General features: G+C 35.3%; 1 protein-coding gene across 1 annotated transcript in view; it reads left to right on the plus strand.

Moving 5' to 3' along the window:
- RP1L1 (RP1 like 1) overlaps window positions 1-15,420 on the plus strand; it is a 464,711-nt gene extending 449,291 nt beyond the window's left edge. The window contains exon 5 of the mRNA XM_044063550.1: window positions 9,646-15,420. Coding sequence (XP_043919485.1) covers window positions 9,646-15,407 — 5,762 coding nt within the window. The 3' untranslated portion in view covers window positions 15,408-15,420. The remainder of the gene's footprint in view (window positions 1-9,645) is intronic.
- The last annotated feature ends 10,567 nt before the right edge of the window (window positions 15,421-25,987 follow it).

Genomic DNA, 25,987 nt, shown 5'->3' on the forward strand with positions numbered 1-25,987 from the left:
TCCCTTTTACTGGTAACTTATTTATTACCAGTCTCCATAGGAAATCCTAACACTCTACTGCCTTGGTATACCACCTTATCCTTACTTTAATGGCTTTAATTGCTTCTTCTGGTACATTTCCCATGGATATACATAATAATATTGTTCCAGCACAATTTTTATTTTCCGTGTTAGAATTTTTTCTTGGTAATTTTTAATTTCTTCATTCACGTCTTCTTTTTCTCTTTTTCTTATTCTCATCATCTCACAGACTTTTTTGTACTTACATTTAAACATTCTCAATATTCTGTTCTCATTTTCTTCTTTTACTTACTTAATACTCTATATAAGTTTAAAGAAGCAGAATACAGAATTGATTTTAGTAACACCAATCCCCTTTCATCTTTATTTATTTACAAGCTGCCTCTTTTTGGTGGATTTAATCTTGAATCCCATATGAAAAAAAATATGAATTACACAATTTCCTTTTTGTATTTTACAGGAATAATATAATGTTTTTCTCAGTTTTTTTATATATTTCTTTTTTCAATATTATAATATTCTCTTATATTACTCTCCACATTCTTTAATACTTTTCTATAAATTTTTCAGTATTTCACTTCTCTTCTTTCCTTACATCACCCTGCAAGTGAAAAAAAAAACACTTTTTGTACTTTTTGTTAAATTCAATACACCACTCACACCAGTTTTTTATAGAAGTCCTTTATGGTTATATGAGCCTTCCATACCTGCCATACTTCATACCCTCCAATTTGAACTCATAATATCTCATTTACGATTTTTATTCCCTTTACTATTTTCATATATTCCATTTCTTCCATCATTTCTATCTATATTGCTAAATGGTCTGGAAAACCTTTCTTAAATGTAACACCATCTGCTAACCCTTAACCTTCCAGTAATGCAAAATAATCAATTTTAGATCCAAGTGTCTTCCTTCTATAAACCAGTTGACTTTTGCTCCAAGCAGCTAGTGTACCACATTTTATTTCTTCATGTATCCTTTTTACATCTTACCTTTTCTTTTTAAGTCTTCCCCTTAAATCACAATTACAGTCCCCTCCAATTATAATGTCCATGTTAATGTGAGCATAGTCTAATATTTGACAAAGCAGATTCTCTCTTTCCTTGCTAGTTTATATGCATACAGTGATATAATTCTATAAATGTTCTCTCCAATTCACATCCACAAAATGTAATCTTACTATCCTTGTCAACCTTACATCTAGTATTTTCATTCTTTCTTTGCACAACACAGCCATAACAAAACTTTCGCTTCCTAAGTTCCATATTATATTTCCTCTCCACAATTTTTCTGTTTGTAGTCTTTCTTCACTTATTAAGAATCTTACACCCTCTAACACAATAACACCCACATCACATTTACCATACCATTCCAGTATTCCTATCCTTCTTATAGTCTTAATAATACCATTCATAATTTAAAATTGTTATTTTTCCTTCATTTTAGGTTTAGGGGAAATATGTTTAAATTTTCATTTTCTTATTTTTACTCTTCCCTATTGAATATTTTTTCTTGGATTTATGTAAGAATAATCCTTAATTCTCAGGAACAGATTTTTTATTGGCTAGAACATCAAAACAGTTTTTTTGTGACAGTCCCATTTCGTGATTTTTCTTTCTGCATGCAAACTCTCTCCTCCTTTTCCCCCTCCATATTTTTCTTCTACAGTTTCTACTTCACCTAGTTCTTCCTCTCCTGTAGCATCTTGTTGTTCCTCCTCATGCACGTTTTCTCCCCCTTCTTTTTCATTATTTACTGTTGCACTTGACAATCCATCCAAAAATATCCTTTTTTTTACACAACCTGCCACACACCTGTTTGCTTTATTTCTTGCTCACCACACTGGTTATATGGCATTTTGTCACAATCATTAATTAAATGAGAAAAGTCCCCATAAATGAAACATGATTTATGCTGGCCAGCAGATCTTAATGCCCATCAATAATCCGCCTCAAAAATAACACTTGAAAAGTGAACATCCTACAATAGTATATCAGAAAGGGTTACATTTTAAAGATCTACTTAAGAATACTGCAAGTGATAATATTCAGGGTGGCAAAGGTATGATGAGATGTGGAGCATGTGATTGGTGCCACAAAATTAATATAGCTAACAACTTCCTCATAAGGAATACAATATATTACATAAAATGTAAATACAATTGCAATGCTAAAGCAGTGGTGTACAAAGCAATTTGTGAGTTTTGTCCAAGTTTTTATATTGGCAAAACTGAGAGGAATTTCAGCCAGAGACTTTATTAACATGGATATGCTATTAGAAAAATAATTTGAACAATGCATTACCTAAGCACATATATGATAATGTAGGTCACCAGTTTACATATATGGTTATTGGTAGTGTTAGGATTGAAGAGAAAACTGCATGGATGTTGTATTTAGAAAAGAAGGAATAATTATGGCAAGTGCGCTTGCAAGGAGATAGTTGGCCAAGAATAAATGAGTGCAGCTCCATAACACCCATATTGAAGTTAAAAGCACTTGAAAGAAAGATGTTTTTAAAATATTTCTATATGTATATGTGTATATATGTATGAATTTTTAGTACAGTTGGTATAATGTATATAGTAAATGATAAGCAGTGCTATGCATTTAAAAGGGTCTACTGTGCTTTTAAATGGAGAGGGAGTGAGAACCAATCAGAAGTAAGATGCTGTTATTTAAATGTGTATTAAATCAATGGTCAATGTCTGAAGAAGTTTAATATTGTGTTAAACGAAAGCGCTAATGATGATTTGGATTTTATATTAAAATATTCTTTGGCATTTAGATACAAATCCTGGTTTTGGGTTATCATTTAAGGAGCTCTGGGAGTCATTGTTTGAAGCCGTAGCAAAGAACACTTGAAAAGTGTTTTACCATTTTTTTTTTTTTTGCATTTCAAAATAGCTGCCAACCTCCACTGTCAATTCCATAAGCTTCCTTCATCTCTCACTTTTACAATATTATCAAGAGTTTCACGGAAATCTGGTATGCATGTTTTAACATCTTCTTCTTCTAGTTCATCAGTTCTAAACTGCAAAGTAACATTTTTTAACATTTAAGTTACTGCCGGAAAATAAAATAATTGTTCCTTGGATAAATATGTTTTCTTTCTCTTTGTCACACAATTCCAGAACTTTCACCATCAGTTTCTCAATTTCAGATGTACATAATGTCTGTCTATTAAAGTTTCATTTTTGCTTTTTTCTCAGCTGGCCTTTTCTTCTTTTTAATAACAGTTTTACCTACAGTTTGTTGATGATCTGCTTTTTTACATGCTATCTCTACTACATAAGTTTTAACAGCTACAGTCTGTGCTGCCAAATCAACTGACTCCTTTTCCACATTACCATCCTCACCACTTCCAAAAAGGTTAATTGTCGTTTCACCCCATAAAACAGCAGAACTGTCACCTGCATCCTCTTGATCTTTTATTTTTAACAGAACGACATCTGCAAGCCCTCCTGTCACCAGTTCTACCATCTGCACCACTACAATGAACTCACTTTATTTTCTATTGAGACAGCTAAATGCTACTCATTTGTAACATCCACTACACAGGACTCTGCATCTGCATTCCGACTTTTCATACTGAGCAGTGTTTTCTCCAAGTTCTCATTTTCTACCTACAAACTCTCCATAGTTTTTTCTCCTCCATTTTGCTGCTTCCCTTATAGCTCTTTCTTGCAGCTGTAGCAGCCCTCTGGTGCCATATAGCAGCTGCAAAGAGAAAATAGCAGGGGTGCTTTATTCACATACAAAATAACTCTTTTTTTACAAAATATTTACATATTTACAAATATTTGCTTGTGTAGAAATATATAAATATGCAAATCTGTTTATACATATTCATAATTTCCTTTACAATCATTTTAAATTTTCATCCCTATTAGACCTCCACTCCTTTTTCCATAACCATCATCTGATTGTACTTAATATTGTTGCTGACGGCGCAGTAGTGCAGTGGTAATGTTATCGCCTCACAGCAAGAGGTTCTCTGGTTGGATTCTCGGCTGGGGTGCCTTCTGTGTGGAGTCTGCATATCCTCCCTGCATTTGTGTGGGTTTCCTCCGGGTGCTCCAGTTTCCTCCCACATTACAAAGGCATGCATCTGGAGCATTTCTCCCCAGGTCTCCACTGAAAATTGACTTTGTTCCAAGTCAGACTTTCCCAGTCAACAAATATTAAATAAATAAATAAAATCCATTTACCATTAAACATAATTTAATTTATTCTTTCAATCCATATAACCCATATAACATAACTTATTTACTCTTTTAACATATTCTTTATCCATATCCACATTTAATCATATCCAAGTTTATTTTATCCACTTCATTTATATCTTCAAAAATCTTTGCATAGTTTTCCCAATAACCTTTTTACTCTTTTACATTTCAAAAACATGTTCTCTAGTTTCTTTTTCTTGGCACTATAAACATATTCTATCACTTTTCTTTTTATATGGCATATATCATTTTGCTGGCAATTTATCTATTACCAGTCTCCACAAAAACTCTTGACATTCTACTTTCTGATTAAACCATTTGCTTCTTATTTTTATAGATTTAATTTTTTCATCTGTTAGATTTCCCATTTTTTTACATAGTGATGCTTTATCACTACATTCTTATACCATACCTTTCTATCTTTTTTCATATCGCCAGTTTTTATTTTCCACAAAAATATTTTTTCTTGGTAATATTTTATTTCTTCATTTACACACCCTTTTGTTTACCATACCACAAATTTATCATATTTACACAGTTTTACTACTAATCTCTCATCTTTTTTATTTATCTACTTTATGTACAAATTTAATGATGTAACGCGTACCACTGGGCTAATTAACCCTAAACCTCATTATTTTATTTTTACATACAAAACTCCTCTTTTTACTGGGTTTAATCTAGAACCCCATATAAATGAAAAACTATCTGCAGTAATTCATTTTCAAATGATGCTGGCAACATAAATACACTTGCTAAGTATGCTATTTTCTCATCAGTACTAAATTTATCAAATAAGCCTTTTTTCTGAATGATAATTTATATGTTTACCAGAAAAGACATGTTTGTTTTATTTCTACTATTGTTTTTCTTTCCATTTAATTCTACTTAAATTTTTATTCCCAAATTTTATACATAACAGAAAAGTTCCATTCATTGTAAAATATATACCCTTGATTTTTACTACATCATCTAAACCTTTACTTTTCTTTTTATTTAAAGATATCCCAATCATCTCTACACACCAATTTGTGAAAATTACTTCTTTTATCCAAAGTTTGTTTTTTGCAATTATTATACTGTCATCTGCATATGTTAACAGAACTTAACTCTTCAGGTGTTATATACTCTGCTTCCTTTATTGTGTAACGTATTTCACATGCTATCACATTCATAACTAATGCAAAGAGAATGCAACTCATTGGACATCCCTGTTTTACACCATTCTTCATATGTACCTCTTGGCTTCACCAGTCACTTACAAGTATTTTTACTTTATTTTTAATAAATGCTGTTAGACATAATTTCCTAACTTTCTCATTTATATTGTTCTTTCTTTATTACCCATAAGATTTCATGTCCAATTGTGTAAAATGCTTTATTAAGATCTTCTATCATGATTTTCCCTTTTTCTTTTCTGTTCATATCATCCACAATTTATCTATCAATAATAATTCTTGACAATCCTTCCCCTTTATACTAGATGTGCTATACTCCACATGTTTTCCTTTTTAGTTTCAAATTTCTCTTGTATTATTTTCATAAATATCTTATAATCACTATTATTCACTACTATTGGTCTCCATTTTTTATTATTTTCTATCTTTCTTCTTCAATATGAATTTATGTATTCTACTATATAATTTTTTATACATAAAATGTTTATTTAAGCATTCTTTCAAAATCTTTAAAAAATATTTTTCCAGTCTCTTTCATTTTTATACAGTTCATACCCTATTCCATCTGGGCCTACAGGTGAATCTGTATTTACCTGTCCTAATACTTTATCTAAAATGTATCATTTAAAGAACTATCCTTTTCCAATTCTTTATTCTCTTTTTCTGTTATTTTTTTTTACTTTCCCTGATTTTTCACGACCTTCTTGTTTAATCATGTTGTGCACGTATTGTACTACATTATTCCTAATCTTTTCCTGAGTTATTTCTATTTCTCCTTTTACAGTTTTTCTTTCATTGCACTACCATCTGCCTTTACTAATCTGCTTAAGTAACTTGATACATCTTCTCTTTTTCCTTGTAAAAAACATCTTTGCTTACATAACAGTTCTTGCATTTTTTCTTGATTTCTTTCATATAATTATTTTTCTTTGTCAAAGTACTTTCTCTCTTAATGTTTTAAATCTTTGAATGCATTATATGTTCTTTTATATTTTTCTTTATTTTTCTCATATCATATTGCCACTATAAAAACATTTTTTTTATATTTTCCTTAAATATCATCTACCATTCAGACCAATTGTTATAAACTTTTCTCATAGTAATGTGATCTTTTCATAACTGGATTGCTAATCTCTTCCCTTCTTCACTCCATGCTTTTTCATTTATCCTTTTTATTCCCTTGCTATTTTTATATAGTCCTTTTTTTCTTTCATCTCTAGCCATATTGCAAGATGATCAGAAAATCCTGTCTCAATTACCTCCCCTTTTCCTATAACTAAATCTTCTGATACTATAAAATAATCTATTTCAGTTCTATACCATTTTGTAAGTCCATGAATTTTTGTCCCAGAATTTTAACTTACTACATCTTATAACTTTAATATTTTTCTTATATAATTTCCTTTCTTTTTATGCTTGCCTCTTAAATCACAATTTAAGTCTCCTGTCATTATAATATTTATATGTATCAATGCATAGTCTAAAATTTGATAAAATAAGCTTTCTCTTTCTTAAAATAGTATAATCATATAATGTTATAATTCTATATGCTTGCTCTTTTCATTTTAAATCTACAATGGTTAATCTTCCCAATTTTGTTATAAAGTTACATCTAATATCTTTACTGTATTTCTACAGTATACTGTTATTCCAGAATATCTCTCATTTCCCAAATTCCAAATTATCTTTCCGCCCCATAGTTTCTCTGTTTGTAATCTTTCTTCATTTCTTAAAAATATTGTGTCTTCTAATATAATTACCTCTATATCACATGTATTACACCACTGCAAAATTCCTATTCTAACAATATTCTTAATACTGTTCACATTTACAGAAAGTACTGTTTCCTTGGATTCATGGTTTCATAAGTTCATAGCTAATTATTAGGCTAGCTTTCTTAACAGGCCATTGTAACCATAACCATTTTTCTTCCTAAAGGTGAGAATTAAACACTGTACTTTGTGTTTGTGAATAAAACACCTTAACCATTAAACCAAGCCCTGATCTTTAGCTATATATATATATTCATTTTCCCCTTTTCCTTTTTTTCTTTTGTACTTATTCCTTTAAAATGTGTTTTTCTGTCTTTTATCCTTTTACCAATGTAATTCTTTTTTCCTTTTACTTCCCTCCAGTTTATGTCTTCCTTGTCACTTATTTCAGAACCTTCTTCTGTATCCTCTTTATTATTTTTTTCTCATATACTTTTCCTTCTATTTCTACTGCTTTTGAAATTTCTTATCTTTGTTCATTTTCTTCTATTTCTTTTTATTTTTCCTTACTGTTATTTTCATTTTTGCAATCCATCCATAAATGTCAAACTTTGTTACATTTATAACATTTCACTTCACGTTTTTGTGAATCATGTCCCATTTACCCACAGATAAAGCATTTTCTTTAAAACAGTTCTTATCAAATGTACTTCTTTTCCACAAAAAAAAAAAAAAAAAACATGTTTTGGTTTGTCCCAAGTATTTTACAATACCCCTAATTCCTTCCACATTTTTCATGCTTGGTATATGTATAATTGTTTCTCTTTCTATTTTTAACACAATATTACAATCCAAGGCACCTGTCCATAAATCCCTTCTGTCATAAACATTTACACTTCTTTACATAAAGCTTTCAAATGTTCTTTCAAAGTCTCTGTTTCTACCTCTGTTTGAAATTGTACACAAATCTTTTTTGCTTCTCTGTTAAATGCTTTTAGCACATAAAGACTCCATGAACATTTTCCGTTAAAAAAATGGTCTCCAATATAATGTCACAAAACATCTCTTTGTTAATAAAAATAAATGCTCTTACCTCATGTGCTTTTACACCCAGTGTAGCTATTAAATTATTCCACACTTCATACCTGTCCATTTCTCTGTCTTTTTTTACTTTGAATCCTTACTATGTACTTTTGTTTTCCATTTTCTCCTGCCTGCTTTTCTGCTACTCCACTTTTACCTTCTTTTACTTTCTCTGTATAGGTTTTCTTTACCATCTCATCACTATTCTTTTGGGTTGTCTCTGCATCCTCCTTTTGTATTTTCCACATAATGACCCTCCAGGAAAGATCTCCTTCATTTTTTGGCTCACTCTGCACCACCTTTTCTTTAAGTAAATCATTCTGCAACCTTCCTAACTGGAGGGTTGTAATTATACATCCATCATTTGCTGTCTCATCTCCATCAAACAGGTTTCTTTTAAACATTTCCTCAGAAACCTGCACACATTCTCTGGTCTTGATATTTGCTTTCTCCTTCATTTCATTCACTACTCCATCATCTCCTTGTCTCTCCATCTGCTTCCTTGTTTCTCTGGGCTACCTCTGGACCTGGAATGGAAACAGGAAGTACTCTTCCAAAATGGTTCTGACTCACAATAATGATGAGTAGAGGAAGTTCCCTTATGCTCTAGCCAGATTTGTCTAGTTGTATAAATACCATGTTGGATCTCCCCTGAAAAGAGGCTTCTAGTCTATTGGGACTAACCAGGCCAACAAAGGATAAATAAAACATTATCCAGCTCTGACCTTCTTTGATACCCCCTTTGGCAGTATTATTTTCTTGGCTGTAAATAATCATATAAAGTTTGCCCTTTTCTCTCTGAGTTCTTCTGAGGCTATGACCAACATATTGCCATAACAGTCTTATGGAAATCCATCCTTCCCTGTAGATTTGCATTTGACATCTTTGTTTCATGAAGCAATTGCTAGTGAAAGTAGGCTGTACTGTACTGCTCGAGAAATCAAGAAGTGACATTTTCTGAAACAAAAGCAATATATGAAAGCAAAATTTGCAGAATACAGGTAATATGCTGTTAGTAGAACTGTTAGTAGCCATGTTAATCAGTCTGATATCTTGATTGCAAGCTTTGTTACAGGACCTGGAGCCAATATAGGGAACAACAGTGCTGCAGTGGAGTATAGTACTCAAAAATTACATTATGTGCCATGAAGCAATTAAAATAATTTTGTGCATTGCTGCATAATTTCTGTAGACATTACAGTTAGTTACACTTCTTAAAAAACGTAAGAATCATCAATAGACCATTATAATTTTAAAAATACAGTCTAAAATCTAAATGTGTGCAAATAAAAGTATAAATTAACAATTTATTGTGTTACACATGTATATGTTCTCTCAGCTATCTAAAAATGATTTATCATTTTATTTTCTTTCCTTGATGCATGACATTACAATTTCATTTCTGCTATACCAAAACAGCAAATTTTGGGCTAGAAACAAAGAAGAGCATTATCCACCCAAGACCATTATCCAGCCATAGATCAATGAGGTTTTCATTATCATCAGAGAAATCTTTCCCTAATACGTTTAATACATCTTCAAGGAACAGTGAATCTGCCACATTTATGGGCAACTGTCCACATGGAAAACATGAAAACTTTACTCAGTCTTTGCAGAATGATGACATAGAAAAGAGTGTACACGTCAACAAGGATGGAAGCCTGTCTGTACAGATGAAAGTACGCTTTCGCTTATTAAATGACCAGACACTACAGTGGTCCACGGAGATAAAAAAATCCAGTCTGATGAACAAAACTAACTGTGATAAAACATATGTAGGTAAAGAGGGCAGTACAAATGTAAAACAACAAATAAAGCCTGAGTTTAATTCTGAAGTGGAAGACTCAGTCTACTCATGTGATGTTGAAGATTCATATTTAGCTAAACTCGCTGAGAAAGAATTTGAAAAAGAAATGTATCAAAGGGGATGTAGACAGCATGCAGAATATGACATATGGAGAAATCCCTTGCTTGCTACTTACAATGAAATGCATGACCTAGGGAATATAAAACAACTGCAGTCAAAATGCTCCCATGCATCTTTACATAAAAAAGTAGCTTGTGAAAGAGACTCTATGGACACTGCTTGCACTTCATCCACTGAAGAATATAGAGAGGAGCTGATGCAACACACATCTTGCTGCAATGAAAATGGAGAGACTAAAGTAGAATACTGTACTATCAGCAGAGCAAACAGTCGAGTTGATACCCACACGAGTTCTTCAAATGCGGACTCCTGGCATGAAAGTCGAGCAACAACAGCTAGCTATCATATATCAACTCTTTCAAGAGGGTGTTCACTCTGCAGTCATGAAAACTTGAGAAGACGAGTTGAAGATCAAGAAGCTCTTAATCATTCATCAGACACTTTAAATTTTGCAGAAAAGTACAAGAGTAGTGCAACACCCGAAGAAGAAGGTTGCTCTAATTACAAATGTGGCAGAACTTCTGTAACCTCTTTAATGCTTTTCAATGCTCTGGAGGAAGGAATAGATGAGAATAAAGAAGACCGACCTATAAGTAACATTTCTGGATCATCTCAGCAGTCAGCCTACAGTGAAAAAAATAGATATGAAAGAGAAGATGAGACACAATGTGTTACATCAAGATGCTCAAGTGTTAGTTCCAAGAAATTTTTAAACTCTGAGAAGTTTTCACACTCAAGACCTATTAGTGTTACATCTAGTTGTCCAAAGAGAAGCAACAAAGCTAGTTACAGTAATAACTTAGAGAATTTGGAAGATGATAGAATGTACACACCTGTGTCAAGTTGTTTTGATTGTGCTCAAAAAGATAATGATGAAGTCAATGAAATGAAAGAAAGAGCCTTTTCTTTGGCCTCTTCAGGTAAACGAGTAACTAAAGAATTGTCTAGAGGTGAAATGTCCGAGCATGAAAAAATACAATTTTCTAAGTCTAGAGGGTGCAAAAATATAAAGATACAATCTCTAGATGAGAGCAATAAAAGCCTAGTAAGTAGTACTTCACCTTCAAGAACCTCCAAGTACAGTAAACGGCATCAAACACAAGTGGAACAAAACAGTAACAGTGCAGAATCAGCAGTCTCTATTTCACTAGAAGGATCTAAAGTAAACAGAAAAGAAATGTTACATAGGCCTGAAATAGAAAATTCATTTTCTAGAAATACTTCAGAGTGCTCTATCAGTTCTTCAGAAAAGGAAAGCAAAGAATTATCAGTTATTAAACTGCAGCATATCTGCTCTTCCTTATCACAAACATCACCTGTAAGAAGTAAATGTACATGCCATTCTGTGGGGGATGATCACGTGCAAGTTATGAGTAACTCTAAAAATTGCAATGCCATTGTTGTAAGCAGAAAAAGACAGGAACAATCTGATATAAACGAAAGGACCTCACAACCAGACTTGAGCTGTTTTCAGAAATTACTTGATGATGCTGAGCATGGAAATGGAAGTGATACTTCTGATGTACCACCTTCAAGTGCATTCAGTCAATCAGAAGTCTTAAAAGTACCATGTCATTGTTTAGCTAAAGGGCAAGAGCCTGTCAGATGCACACACAGTGTTGAAAGCACATCTTCCAAACATAGGAAATATGCAAAGGAGGCAAAACCAATAATAACTAAGGAAGGTTCATCTAAGTGCAGAATAATACATCATATGATGCAAAAGGAAAAGGACAATAGAACTCACAACAGTGATTTAGAAACTTCAGTTAGGATGCAAGTTTCTCCACCTTGTTCTTTTCACTTTCCTTCCCCACCAAAAGGAAAGCCTAATAATTCCAACATTAGATCTGTTCTGCTAAAGTGTTCTTCAGGAAGTAGCAGTAGCACTTCAGTATGTGATAAAAGAAAAATGAATGACAGTTTAGAGTCATCTAGACCAGTGAGCTCAGGTTCAAAGTCTAATCTTTCACAAAAATTGACTGACATCAATAATATAGAAAGACCAGAACAAGAGAATTCCAACAATAGTAAAGAAAGTACTGAAGAAGTGCTTGGAAACAGTGCACATAAAAAGAAGAAAAAAGTTAAGGTTTTCGCTGTTGTACCCGAAAGCACTGACATGTTGTTGCCATCTGTGTTACCAAATACATCTCCTGAGGATGTAGTAAATGAGTGGTTGAACAAAATTCCTCTTGATGCTGTGTCTATGAAATATGATCTGGGAGAGGAACATCAGGCAAACTGTGCAGAATCAGAAATTATGACAAGAGAATGCCAGGCTAAACAAGATATTGTCGTAGAACCAGACATTCGCACAACAAAGGATAATGCAGAACCAACTGCAGACCACCTAACTCAAGGCATGTCTCTTCTGGAACCAGAAAGTCTATATGTGCAGCATCCAGAACCAAAACCATGTGATGCTGACAATCCATGTTCTGATTTATGTGTAACAGCACTTCATTTAAATGAAGAAAATAGTGCTTTTAATGGCACACAACAGTACAATTTTTGTAATGGAAACCAAAATATAATTCCTGCAACTATTCAGTTCCCTATCCAATTAATGAAAGCCCTACTTCATTCTAAAAAGGGCCAAAAACTTGACAGAGTACATAGCTTGCCAGAATTATCCCCTTCTCAGTGTAAAAAGCTGAGTAACTCTGCCGAAGCCCTTTTCACATGCCTTGCCAATCTTCAGCTGTTGGATGAAAATACCAACCCAACAAGCAACTCAAACATTAAAGACATGCCAAAATACAAAGAACTATTAAACACGTTTCAGTCATTTTGTTTAGAACGTATGACAAATGAGGAAGAAGGCATTTTAAATCAGCAGCTGTTTAACAATCCTGTTGCATCTTTTAAAGAGCACATGTCAACTGATGATGAATGTACACCAATGTCTTCCTCTGGTATAGATGTTAGCAGTGGTTCAGGGGGCTCTGGGCAAGGTAGTGTTGCAGGTATACTAGATGGGAATATGTTACCAAAGAATATGAAGGAAGTGAATATTCCAAAAGAAATGTACTGTAATACCAACTCAGTAACTGGCAGCTCTTGTTTGGGTAATGGAAGTCAAATAAATGATGAAGAAAAACAAAGTGTACATCCTGCAACAGCTTCCTCAACAGTTGATGACTCAGATAAAATTGTTCCATTTAACTCTTCAGATCCTTCTACTCCAGACATAGCATCACGTGTTCAGTGGAGTGGGAGTCAAAACAGTCAACAGGAGCAGGATGATTCTGATATGAATACACAGATGTTAAATACCAATACAGAACAGGCATCTGGCTCTTTGGCCTTGAAATATGAAGAAATAAAAACAGATTGTGATGAAGGTGATGAAGATGCAGATGATAAGAGTATTCTGGAAGAAAATGAAGATAAGCAAAGTAGAGTTGATATAAATATGAATAATACTGAAAATGAAGGTGCTACTTATGTCTGTGCTGACTATCCCAGTCCATGTGAAGCAATTCCATTAGCTAATGATTATATGCAGAAAGACACAAAATGCGACGGTAAAGAAGTATCTATTTCAGATACAAAATATATTTCTTCCACACAGAGACAGTTATCTGACCCTGACCCTTTATGGGTATTAAACCTTTTGAAGAAAATTGAGAAAGAATTCATGGCTCACTATGCTGATGTGATGAAAGAATTCAAGTTTAGATGGAATCTGGAAGATTGTGACAAAATTAATGAAATGATTAATGATCTCAATAGTGAGATTGGGAAAAGAATCCAGAAAAGTATTGAAAAGGAAATAAGGAAAATAAACAGCAGAGCTGGGACCAAATTTCCAAGACCTCCAAAAGAACAATTTAAACGTGAGTCAACCATTGAAACTGAACAGAGAAGAAGGCGCTTGCAAAATATGCATAACAAATCTGCTGTTGACAGATCAATCTTACATAAAAATGGACAGCAAACAACAAATTATGAATCTTCCAGTAATGAGTTTGATTCTGTTGTTACTGTAGAGGAAAGGCTGACTAAAGTAAATGAAGATGAGTATTGCCCTTGTGAGACTTGCATTAAAAGCAAAAAGGCTACCAAATCACTAAAGAATGCATTACCATCAAATATTCCTGTAATGGAAGAATTTGACTTACAACGGATTCTTAAGATGAAAGTGGATCAACTTACTCTGTTAGAAAATGACGTTAATGCTGAAATTCAGCAAGATGGTGGAAACAGTGAAAATGAACTTAATCACTTAGATGCAGTTAATCAAGACGGTGAAGAGGATGCAGAGACTAGAGAAAGCTCATATGAGCCTACAGATTTTGTAACTTCTAATGAAGAAATTCTAGACAGTGAGATTGGAACTCAGTCTCAAAATGAAATCATTGATGGAGGGGAGACCGACTCTCTAAGTAATCAGACTGAACAGAAAATTCTTGATGCAGATTGTGAAGTACATGACAATTTATTAGTAAGTGAGGAAAATGAAGAGCTGAAAGAAGATAGGGATGCAGATGAGGTTGCTGATGCTGAGGTGGGTGGTACAGAGAAGGCAAATGACTCCAGCTGGCAGGAGAAACTTAATATTAATGAAATGGATTTAGAAGAACATGTCATTATTTCAAATACTCACAGTGAAAATGATGAAGCACAGAGTAACATAAATGAAGCTATTTCAGAGTTGGCTGAGACAAGCAGTGAATTGCAGGACCAGACAGAAGTGGTTAATAATGAAATAAGTAATAATGAATCTTTACAATATGCGAGAGAAGAAGACACTATGACTAATTCTGCTGTTGTGGAAACTAAAAACAGTAACTCATCCAATGAACAAGACATTGAAGATGAGCTTTCTGATTCTTCAGCTAAGACTGTGTTGGACACAGATGATGCAAAGGATGATGACAATGACAAGATGGAGGATGGATCTGCACCTCAAAAAGCAGTTTGTCCCACCACTTTTTCTTTCAAAAGCTGCTCAGTGAAGTCACAAGTAGGTTCAGGAGGCACAGATACAGCAGAAGAAAACAATGACGACCATCCTATTAATGGAATCTCAGAAGCATCAGATAGTAAATTTACTACAATGTACCCAGACAATACTTCTGAAGATGAGGATAAGGACTCATTATGTAGTAGTCATGAGCAGGATTCAAAGAAGGCAAATGTATCATTAGAATCCAGTCCAAATGAGCATGAGAACAGCAATACTAATGTAAATAATGCTGCTGAGCCCAGTAAAAGTGATTTAGATCAGGATGATTTTGATTTTTAGAAATGTCAATATGTTACAGTGCTTACAGAAGATATTTATCTTATTGCTTCTGCATTGCTATGCAAAGATTCATTTTTAAAATGAAAAAATGCACTTATCAGTGAAAATATATTGATATTGTGCTTCCCTTGGAAAGATTTGTGAAAAAAGCCTAAGATTTTGCAATAAAGTATACCACTGTCCATTCATCACTGTGTCATATCATCACACTAATAAATAACTTTCCAGAAAAGTTATTGTTATCCTACCTTAACAAGTCAGCATTCATTTTCACAGTCAATTAATAAACTTTTTATATTTAAGGTTGTTGAAATATTGTTAACTTTAAAATAGCCAACAAATTGTGGTGAATATCACTCGTATAAGAAGAGGAGTAGCTCCATGAGTTTTTTTCAGAAGGATGTTTACTTCATCGTTGTATGTTAATTTTGTGAATGGGAGGTCTGTTGTATTATATATCACACACTGAATGTTTTAATGAAAAGCCACATCCTAACAGTAAGGTCTGAATACAAACATTTCAGTGCAAATGGCACAGAGTATATGGAAAATTCTTGACATTAGGCATGTCCAAATAATTTTATTAAGATTTAGGGCGTATTTGCAGTTTATGAGGTAAAAGTGCTTCTTAGTGACTGCCACTTTAATTTTCTGCTGTTTATATTGCTTTTCTCTAAATTTTGCAGACTGGATATATAAACTGCAGGCCTTCTTTTAAGCTGTGTAATGTTTGGAAGGCATAACTTAATAATATAGTCAATTACAATTCTTATTTTTTAATTCACAGTATTCACCCAAGCTAATCATTGTCTCACCTTATGAAAAGCAACGATGTTATTAGTTGTGAAATCATGAACACAATGGTTACTGTCTAACATCAAACAGTATATCTACATATCTATGTCTATATGTATATTTATAGCTATACCAATATATATATAAGTATATATATATATATATATATATATATATATATATATATATATATATATATATATATATATATATATATATAAATATCTTTATACACAGCTGCTAACAGTTTTAAAATGTATAGTTTTGAAATTGCTGTGTGTTGTAGCAATACAATCATCTTAAGTACTTTTAAACAGTCTGAATGTTTTTATGAGCAAATTATAAAGTGAAGATGCCACTGATATATGTATTTAAGGAAAGTTACTGGCATAGTTGTAAGGACTGTTGCAATAACAAAGCCATTCTGAAGTCAATAAATATGTGAAAGAATCATATATGGTAGACACGTATTAAACTGCTATTCTTTAAGGCCATAAGTACTGCTAACTGAACTTGTTTGCAGCATCTACAAAATGCTTTTCTTTTCTATTTGGAGTACTTGATCATTACTTAGAACAGACAGTACCATACCATGATAGTCCATTATGCAAATGGTAACAGATGGCCAAAGCATGCATCTTTTGAAATATATTGTTACAGGTGCATTATATCCTTATTCCAGAGTACAGCAAAGGCCAGTAATGACTGTATTAAGCACAGTGGTACAAGGAGTAAAACATCATGCATGTGAGGTGTGGGAGGAAACAAAGGAAAAAATTATATCTGCAAAATGAGACAATTACCTTTCTTGCAGTCTTTTAACCCTATCCACCATGAAAGGATTTTAGTAGCTTGCCATGAATCCCTTGTTTATTAATACTTATAGAACAAAAGCAGGCATCGATCACAGAACAATCACATTGCAATAAAACATTGCACTGACAAAACATAATTAAACTTATTTATTCTCCAATGTTCCATAAATAATCATTTCTAATATATTGCATGTGCAACTTTTCTGTATAGCATTATTGCTTTCATATTTGTACTCTGCATTTACGTATATCATTCTAGAATATTGTGGAAAAACATCTGATAGTCTCAGAGTTTTATCATAATGCCTCAACAGTAATGACATAACAATGGTGGTTTTCAACTTTAATTTGCACACTAACTGTTACTTGATAACTAAAGGTTTCAAGGAAATGAAAAACAGAGAATTGTAGGAAATTTTTGCATGTATGTAATCTTCCAACTGAATATATGAAAATGGAAAACAAGTAAAGCCAAACAGCAGAGACGGTGGAACAACAATGGAATAATGAAATAATTTGTAATAGTTGGACTTTGCACTCAGTTTGAATCAGGAGCCTTAGGCAAAAAGAAGTGACCAGGAATTGAGAAAAGCGGTGGCAGAGGCAGAAATGCTTTGGCCATCTGTTACCAACTGCCACCTCATGACATAACACAAGCAACACATAGATCACAAAGTCAGTGTGCAAATCAGTCACAGCCCTTAAGGCCAAACACAATGCCAGACACACTTGTCATAGGTGACTCCATAGTCAGACACACTGACATCCCACTCACCAGACTGAACAAGGAGAGGGTCACAGTAAGCTGCCTGTCGGGCGCTAGAATCCGCCACATAACACAAGCACTCAGGTCACTCCACAGCAAGTACAAGTATGACTCAGTCATTGTCCATGCCGGTGTGAATGACCTGAGATGTACCTCCCTGGACTACATGAAAAGAGACATAAAGGAGCTCTCAGATTATGTAGCCCAGGCTGGTATGACCCTGACCCTGAGCAGTATCCTACCTTCACCAAGAATGATGCCACAATACAGAGACAAAATGATCAGTTTTAATAATTGGCTTCATTTCTGGTGTCATTCTAAGGGGATCCAATGTCTGTCTGCCTGGAATGACATGCTTGACAAGCCACGCTGCTTCACAAGGGACGGCTTGCACCTGTCACCCTGGGTTTCGGATATTGGCAAAGGCTCTTGCCACCCCATAGTGACTTTTTAGACAAGGCTCAAATTCTAAACCCACCGCCCTAGAAAACAATAATGGAAAAAACTAAGGGTAATGCTGCTCAATGCCAGAAGTCTAAATCTCAAGATGCACACCTCAAGCCCTCCTCAGTATGGAGAACATCGATGTCTGTGCTGTGACTGAAACCTGGTTCAAGGCTCCTGAGAGCACCCGGCACTATCAGGTTTTACCTCATATCATGCTCCGCCCCAAAACCCGGACCATACCACAAAAGGAGGGGTGTATCCATATTCATCAAGGATACCCACACCTCCAGGCTGGTGGCAACTCACGAAGCATCAGAGACCATTCAGGTGCAATTAACCATAGGCAAAACTGCTCTACAGTTTGTAGCATGTTACAGGCCACCCTCTCAAACTCAGGAACCCCACACAGCCTTCCTGAAGACACTGGAGAGTATAAATGTCTCTCCAAACACCATCATATTGGGTGACTTCAACTACCCAAACATAGACTGGGAACATTACTCAAGCCCCAATACCCTAGCCCAAAGGTTCCTGGAGTTCATAAACTCAAATGCTATGGAACAACTTGTCACCATTCCCACAAGAGGTGAAAATATACTAGACCTGATCATCACAAACATGGGGACAAAATGCTCCACACGGATGTATATCCCTCATTGGTGAGATCAGACCATAAACTAATCTCACTGGAGATCCACATCCCCCCCCCCCAACAAAAAAGACCACAGTGAAGAACTTCTCAAAAGCCAACTTCACACTTCTTAAGACTGGTGTGGTATCCTTCAAGGCCCCTGAGCCATTGGAAACCACAACCCACGCTGCTGAATCCCTTACAAATGCTTTCTATGAGCACCTCCAAGATTGCATGGATCAAGCAATCCCAAATAAAATCAAGACCCTTTCCACCAAAGGCAAGCGCCCAATCTGGTGGACCCCAGCCATAAACAAGCTTTACAACAAGAGGAGAATGCTACTACAAGATAGAGCAAAATCCCTAAAAGGGAAGACATCTCTGATCAATACTAGTAAAAAACTACGATCACTCATAAAATCATCCAAGGCCAACTTTGAGAGAAAAATCGCCAAGGACTCAAAAGACAATCATAAGGCCTTCTTTAGCTATGTTAGAAATCTGGGTGGAAACTCCCAGATATGTTCAGAATTAGTCCAAAATGATACAAAAATCACTGAACCCACAGACATTGCAAACATACTGGCAAACAGGTTCAGTGAAAATTTCTCCCCTCCCTCCCCCCCAAAAGGAGAAATATCTATCCCAGCAGAGTGTAGCCTCCCAATCATCTCAAATACCCAGGTGAGAGCTGCTCTCTCTAAAGCTAAAAACACAGCATCAATGGGACCGGACGGTGTCCCCGGCTGTGTGCTACATGAACTCAATGAGGAACTAAACCCACACATAAGGCTGCTGTTTAATCTTAGCCTTACCACAGGATACGTACCCAAAGAGTGGCATACGGCAACTGTGGTCCCACTCCACAAAGGCGGTGCTTCTACTGACCCTGGTAATTACCGCCCCATAAGCTTAACAAGCCTGGTCTGCAAAGCTATGGAGAGGATCATAATGGAACTCATAAATAAAGACATAGGGGATGTACAGACATTGGATCCTACCCAATTCGGCTTTGTCAAGGGCAGATCATGCCTCTTGAACTTGGTTGACTTTTTTGAAACAGTCACCAAGGCCATTGATGAGGGTAAGGCAGTTCACACAGCCTACCTTGACCTTGCAAAAGCTTTCGACACAATACCCCACTCGGGTATCATAGAAAAGCTCACCAGCTTAAATGTAAACCCATATGTCACAAGATGGGTTGCAAACTGGCTCAAGGACAGAACCCACAGGGTTAGAGTTGCTGGTGCCATGTCAGACTCCAAGCCGGTCACAAGCGGTGTTCCACAGGGCTCAGTCCTGGGCCCCCTCTTGTTCGGCATCTACTTTTCAGAAGTGCAGGCAAACAGGAGGATTGTGCCTGACAAAGTTTGCAGATGACTGCAAACTGGGCGCCATAGTTGAAAATCCATCAGACACAGATATCCTTCAGAGAGGTCTCATAGAAACAGATAACTGGTGCCAGAGCCATGGCCTTAAGCTAAACGCCAAAAAATGTATAGTCATACCCTTTGGTAAAAACAAGGTAACCCCAAGTTACCACATAGGTGGCAATCCATTAAGCACAGAAGAGGTTATCAGGGACCTGGGGACCCAAGTTGACAGTGACCTTTCTTTTGACACTCACATTGCCAAAGTGGTTAGGAGGACCTTCTACATTGCCCACCTGATTATGAAGGGATTCACATCCAGATCAAGGGAGGTCATTGTTCCCCTGTACTCTTCACTTATCAGACCAATGATTGAGTACAATGCCCCATTCGGAATGTATCTTACCCGACACCTGCAGCAATTGGAAAGACCCCAAAAGTTCCTCACCAAAAGGATAAAGGGGCTCAAAAATATGCCATATGCTGCCCGACTGAAGAAACTCCAGCTCTATTCAGTTGCATACCGTCTGCTCAGAGGTGACCTGTGCCTGACATACAAGGCCATGTCCAACCCGGAATTAATGGACATGCTCCACCTTAAAAAATCCAAATCCATCACAGCCACAAGAGCAAGAGACTTAAACCTCAACACGGATATAAATAGGACGTGCTGGAGGGACAGATTCATCACCCAGAGACTCCCTATGCTGTGGAACAGAATCCCGGTCCATGTGAGACAGAGCACCTCGCTGGCTCTGTTCAAAAGGAATCTTGACCAGTGGATGGGAGATCGTTGGTTTACCCTGGGGATCATCTCTGTATCACTGCCTGACAGAGGCACGGCAAACTAATGGGTATAGTATTCTTCAACCTAAGGGGTGGTGAAAGCCACACAACTCTGGCTAGGCTTATAAATGCCCTAGGGCAGATAGCCTAGTATGAACCTATGAACCTATGAACCTAAATATAAAAGACTTAAAGATAACAGAGACTATATAAAAAGTAGCAGATGATTTTATATCATAAATCCCTGACTTAATTAATATGGGATGTGGTAAATGTCATCAGTGACCTTTTTATCATGATCCAAAATAAAATGGATTGTAGTCTTAACAGTTTGCTATGGCCTCAGCTGGTTATCTGAAAGTATTATAAGTCAGGGGTACCACTAATCGCAAGAGAAAGAATACAGGAACATAATGTAATTGTGAGTGGTTAAGATAAACACAAAATAAAAGCTGCATTTCTAAAGCTCCTAACCTCCAGAAGTTGATTATACAAAAACAAAATCATATAATTTATGAGCTGATGAACAGAATGATTTTAAATTCTAAAGCAGTGGAATATATTTTTAAAAAGACATCTTTACGGAGCTGGTTCTAGACCCCTATGTTAGAGAACAATAGACAACACAGCATACTGTTCAAAGTGAAATCTCAGATGAAACAAAGAGACAGAGTATTGCCTTGTGATAGAAGCAGCACAATACAAAGTAATATAAAATTTAAAAAAATTGTAAGGTGGAGAGGAAGAGGTCAACTACTAGAGACCCAGTTTAAGGCATATAAGGATTTCTTATTGAAAAAAATAGTAATACAAAAGTTGGTTTCATTGCAGATAAAAAAAAATGGCCACAGTAGAAAAGGAAGTAGGGAAGTTATTTTAAGTAAGCACCCTCAGTTTCAAAAGGAAAAAGTAGCACTATGTATTTTTGATCACAGTTTCATAGGTTCATAGGTTTATAGGTAAGTATGAGGCAAGTCTGTACACCATTCAAATGTGGCCAATAACTCATATTCAGAATTTTCCTCCACCTTCAAGGAGAGTAACATAGTATAGGTTTCGAAAACTTGAGGCTGCACATCCAATTATCCAGGTTTACCTTAAAGATGGTAAGGCTGCTACCTTGCTTAATATTTAGTGGAAGCTTGTTTCACATATGGGGCTTGTATTTGGATATGAATCTGTCATGCTATTTTGTCCTATTTATCTGATGATGAATATTTAGGTCGTTTAACTGAGTAGTGATGAACCATTTGTTCTACAAATGAATATTAAGGCCTAATAGTTTTATTTAAGGGCTGGAGTAAAATTTGTACTAAACTTGTCAGCTAGGCTATTAGCCATTTCCTTTGTGTTAGACTGGGTAGTATTATTATGGGCCAGCAACAAACATTGTTGGAGGTTTAATCGGCACATCTTGACATAGTTAAGGAAATATTTCAGTGGTTTCAGTTGCTATTTTAAGATTATATTCAGATTTGAGCTTCTTAATGGCAAGCTTTATTTTTTATTTATTTACTTTTTTTTGTTAGTTGCTTAAAAGTGTTCTTAGGCTGGGTACCGTGGGACCTCCTGTAAGCATTAAGTAATTTCTTTCTTTCTTTTGTTTATAGTTTATTTATACTGATATTCGCATTATATTTGGTGCAGGTCAATACTGTCTTATCAATACAACTATTTAAGTTGGAATAGGTGGGAAGCTTTAACAATGGGGTCCCATCGGATGAGGATTACAGTGATATTTACTTGGTTATCAAGTAACCAAAGAATGTATGCTTTTTAGAAGTCACTAATCATAGGGGTATTTGCATGGACAGTGCTTTCTTTTTTAAAGGAAAAAGGTTACTGATTTAATGGGAAGATTTTAGACATGGAGGCATGCAAAAAGGGGACAGATTTGTGAGGACAAAATTAAGGCTATTGGGGCCCTTAGTAGGAATGTTTACCATTTGTGCAATGAAGTTTGCATTTATAATGTCAAGGAAGCACTGACCATGCTGGCCATTGGCAATGCAGATCAGTCGGTTTAATTTGGATAGTTGATGTCCCACAATGTAACAGTATTCGGATGAATGAGGATTTTGTCTAATGCATTAAAGTAATTATCACGGTCAGTAGGTAGATAGCTAGAGAGGGTGTTCAGGACCTAGTTATGAAATGATAATTGAATTTTGTTTATGGTGATTTGAACATCTAAAAGTTCAAATTTTGGGGTTCTGCTGAATCATTTGTATGCTCATGGTATCCTTGACAAATATGCATGTGTCCACAACTGCCAAAAATATCTGAAGATGTGGTAGGTGCTAATCCCAGGAACAAAGAGTGTTGTTTCATTTCTTTGAAATCCTACCTCTGTGACTACACATGTGTTCAAATTTCAGGAGAGTCTCAATTTTTGTTCAGACTCCTGGCATTGATTAGTTACCTTAATGTATTCCAAATTAGACTTTACTAGGTTGGAATGTTTAGCAGACAGACTATGCCTAAAATGGAGAGTATTGGGGCAGGCAACTTTAGCTGTAATGCAAAAGCCACAATAATAGAGGAGCAGTCCATCCTTGGCAAAGTAGGAAGGCTTGTCAGCCACGTTGTCCTGAGCTGACACATACAAGATCCACTTTTGAATCCTGGCATCTTACTGGGTGATGGCAATGTACTGCATAAAAGCATAGTGATTTTTGCCTCAGACACATTTATTTCAAGATCAATCACATCATTCTACATGTCTCTTTGGGTAGAATGCCTAAAGTCATTTGCCCCAATGTGGTCCACTACCAGGACATAATAATATTTGTCTGGGTAGAGGGATCAAGCAGCTCTCATTACATCTTGTATCCTGGCTTCAGAAATACAAGTAACTACAACCTTACACTTATACAGCCAAATTTACCCATTAATAAACTAATTAATGCTATTTTTTGGTGTGGACTTTGCAGCATTGCCAGGAAAGAAAATATTTAGTTATTCAAACAGCTGTAACTGCTAATCTCCAAAAACTTTATTTTCAGCAGCAAATTATTCCTGTCTGCAGGGTAAGGAGTCTAAGCCTTTATGCATGCAGATGCTCAGTAGCAGCATCCATATTAACAAAGCATGTATCACACTTGGCTGAGAGACAACAGACTTGCAAACTTCACAAAATTGCTTGTAACACAAAATTAACTACCTCAGCACAGCTAAGTATGTTATTAATATGCTACATATTAGTCATATCAGACAGCTATTCTAACTTTACTAGTCCATACAGAAAATTTTTATTGTGTACTTTAGTAACTGTTTAAAGGCCATTGTAACACAGGTTAATGGGGATGGCAGTTCATATAACTCTTAGGTACAGAATCCACTGTCTACAATTGTGGCACAACCACACCAAACTAAAGGTTGTTTACTCTAAAATGATTAAATAGATAACTATGAAGTTTATTCCAATGCAGTTTTGCTACACAACTATTGAAATCAATAAAAATTACAGCCAGCAGACAGTCAAAAACTCATCATGGAAAATGAAGAAATCAGATCAGTATTAATACAGACCTGGAATTTATGTAGAAATGGATTCAGAATCAGATGTCAGTAAAAACGCGTTCTGAATTTTTAATGAACTCCAGTACATACAATGTGGATTGCACATAGGTTCAAAGGTAAGTTCTAGGCAATCAGTTTGCTGACCATTACAAACCTAGCTAATAAACAATATTCGAAATTCCCTAATGACTGAAGAAGGGCAATACAAGGGAGAGTGGGGGAGATTTTAATATTGCCCATTCAATTATCTAGGTTTACCTTGATGTTGACAAGGATATTACTCTGTTTGACATATAGTGGAAGTTTGTTTCAGAGGGGTAGATCAGAGTGTAAAGTGTGTGTGCTTGTATCTTTAAGAAGCATGCAATGCTGTACATGCACGTATATAACCCGCACACTTGCACAACCGTATTACCATTTTGTAGAAGCAGTTAAGGAGTAAGCATGCATGATCGTAGTCATTAATTGTATATAAGTTATTTCAATTAGAGTCAATTGTCAACAATAGTAATGTGTTTGTATGTAATAAAGCTGCTTAAACAGAACCCACAAAGATTTGTTTATTCGTGTCCCAACACAAAAGTGACAAGAGGTGAGTGACATTTTAGGATATGAACCTATCATGCCAGTGTGTCTTCTTTATCTGTTGATGAAGGCTGAGTTTCTTTAACTTGATATTTTATAAACTATTTGTGCTGTGAAGGAAAAGGAAGTCTAAAAGGTATCTTTTATGACTAGAAAGCCTAGACACAGATCCTTACAGGAGAGTCTGTAAGAAACTGCATAGACAGATAGGATGGCCAGTCTGTCTGGATAACTAAGATTTTTGAGGCCACTGATCTTTTAGTTAGGAATCTCCAAGATCTTTCAAGATCTGTTATATTTTAGACAAGTATTTGCTTAAAAGAGGCATTATATTCAATAATGAGTCTGATGAAATATGAGTACAGGGGAATTTAAGACTTTTATGGATATAGTGGAGTGACCTTTGACAATTAAATGAGAGAGAAAGAATGTTTTCCAAATTATTTGCAGAAACATGATGATCAAAAGATGAGGAATTATCAACAAGAGTACCTAGTGTCCTTATAACAGTTTCCAATTGTAGTGTATTGTCACCTGTATGGTATGGGAAAGTGTTTTGTTTACTAAAATTAACCATACCATATTTTTCATATTTAAGAAATCATTGTCCTTATACCAATAGTTAACATGGTATACCCCAAGTTGCAGCAGTTGCAAGTCAACAAAAGACTGAGTAGCAACACCTAATTTATAATTACCCGCAAACTTCAATAACCATAGTCTACGATTGTTGTCCTGTAGGTCCGATAAATAGATACCAAATAGGAGAGGGCCCAACACTGAGTTCTGTGTTATACCATTGGTAACATTTTTTCTTTCAGAGGTGACACCTGCAGCTCTAACCATATTGATTCCGCCAGAAG

Source organism: Protopterus annectens, chromosome 2.part1 (genome assembly GCF_019279795.1).
Source record: "Protopterus annectens isolate FY-2018-M chromosome 2.part1, PAN1.0, whole genome shotgun sequence".
Lineage (NCBI taxonomy): Eukaryota > Metazoa > Chordata > Ceratodontiformes > Protopteridae > Protopterus > Protopterus annectens.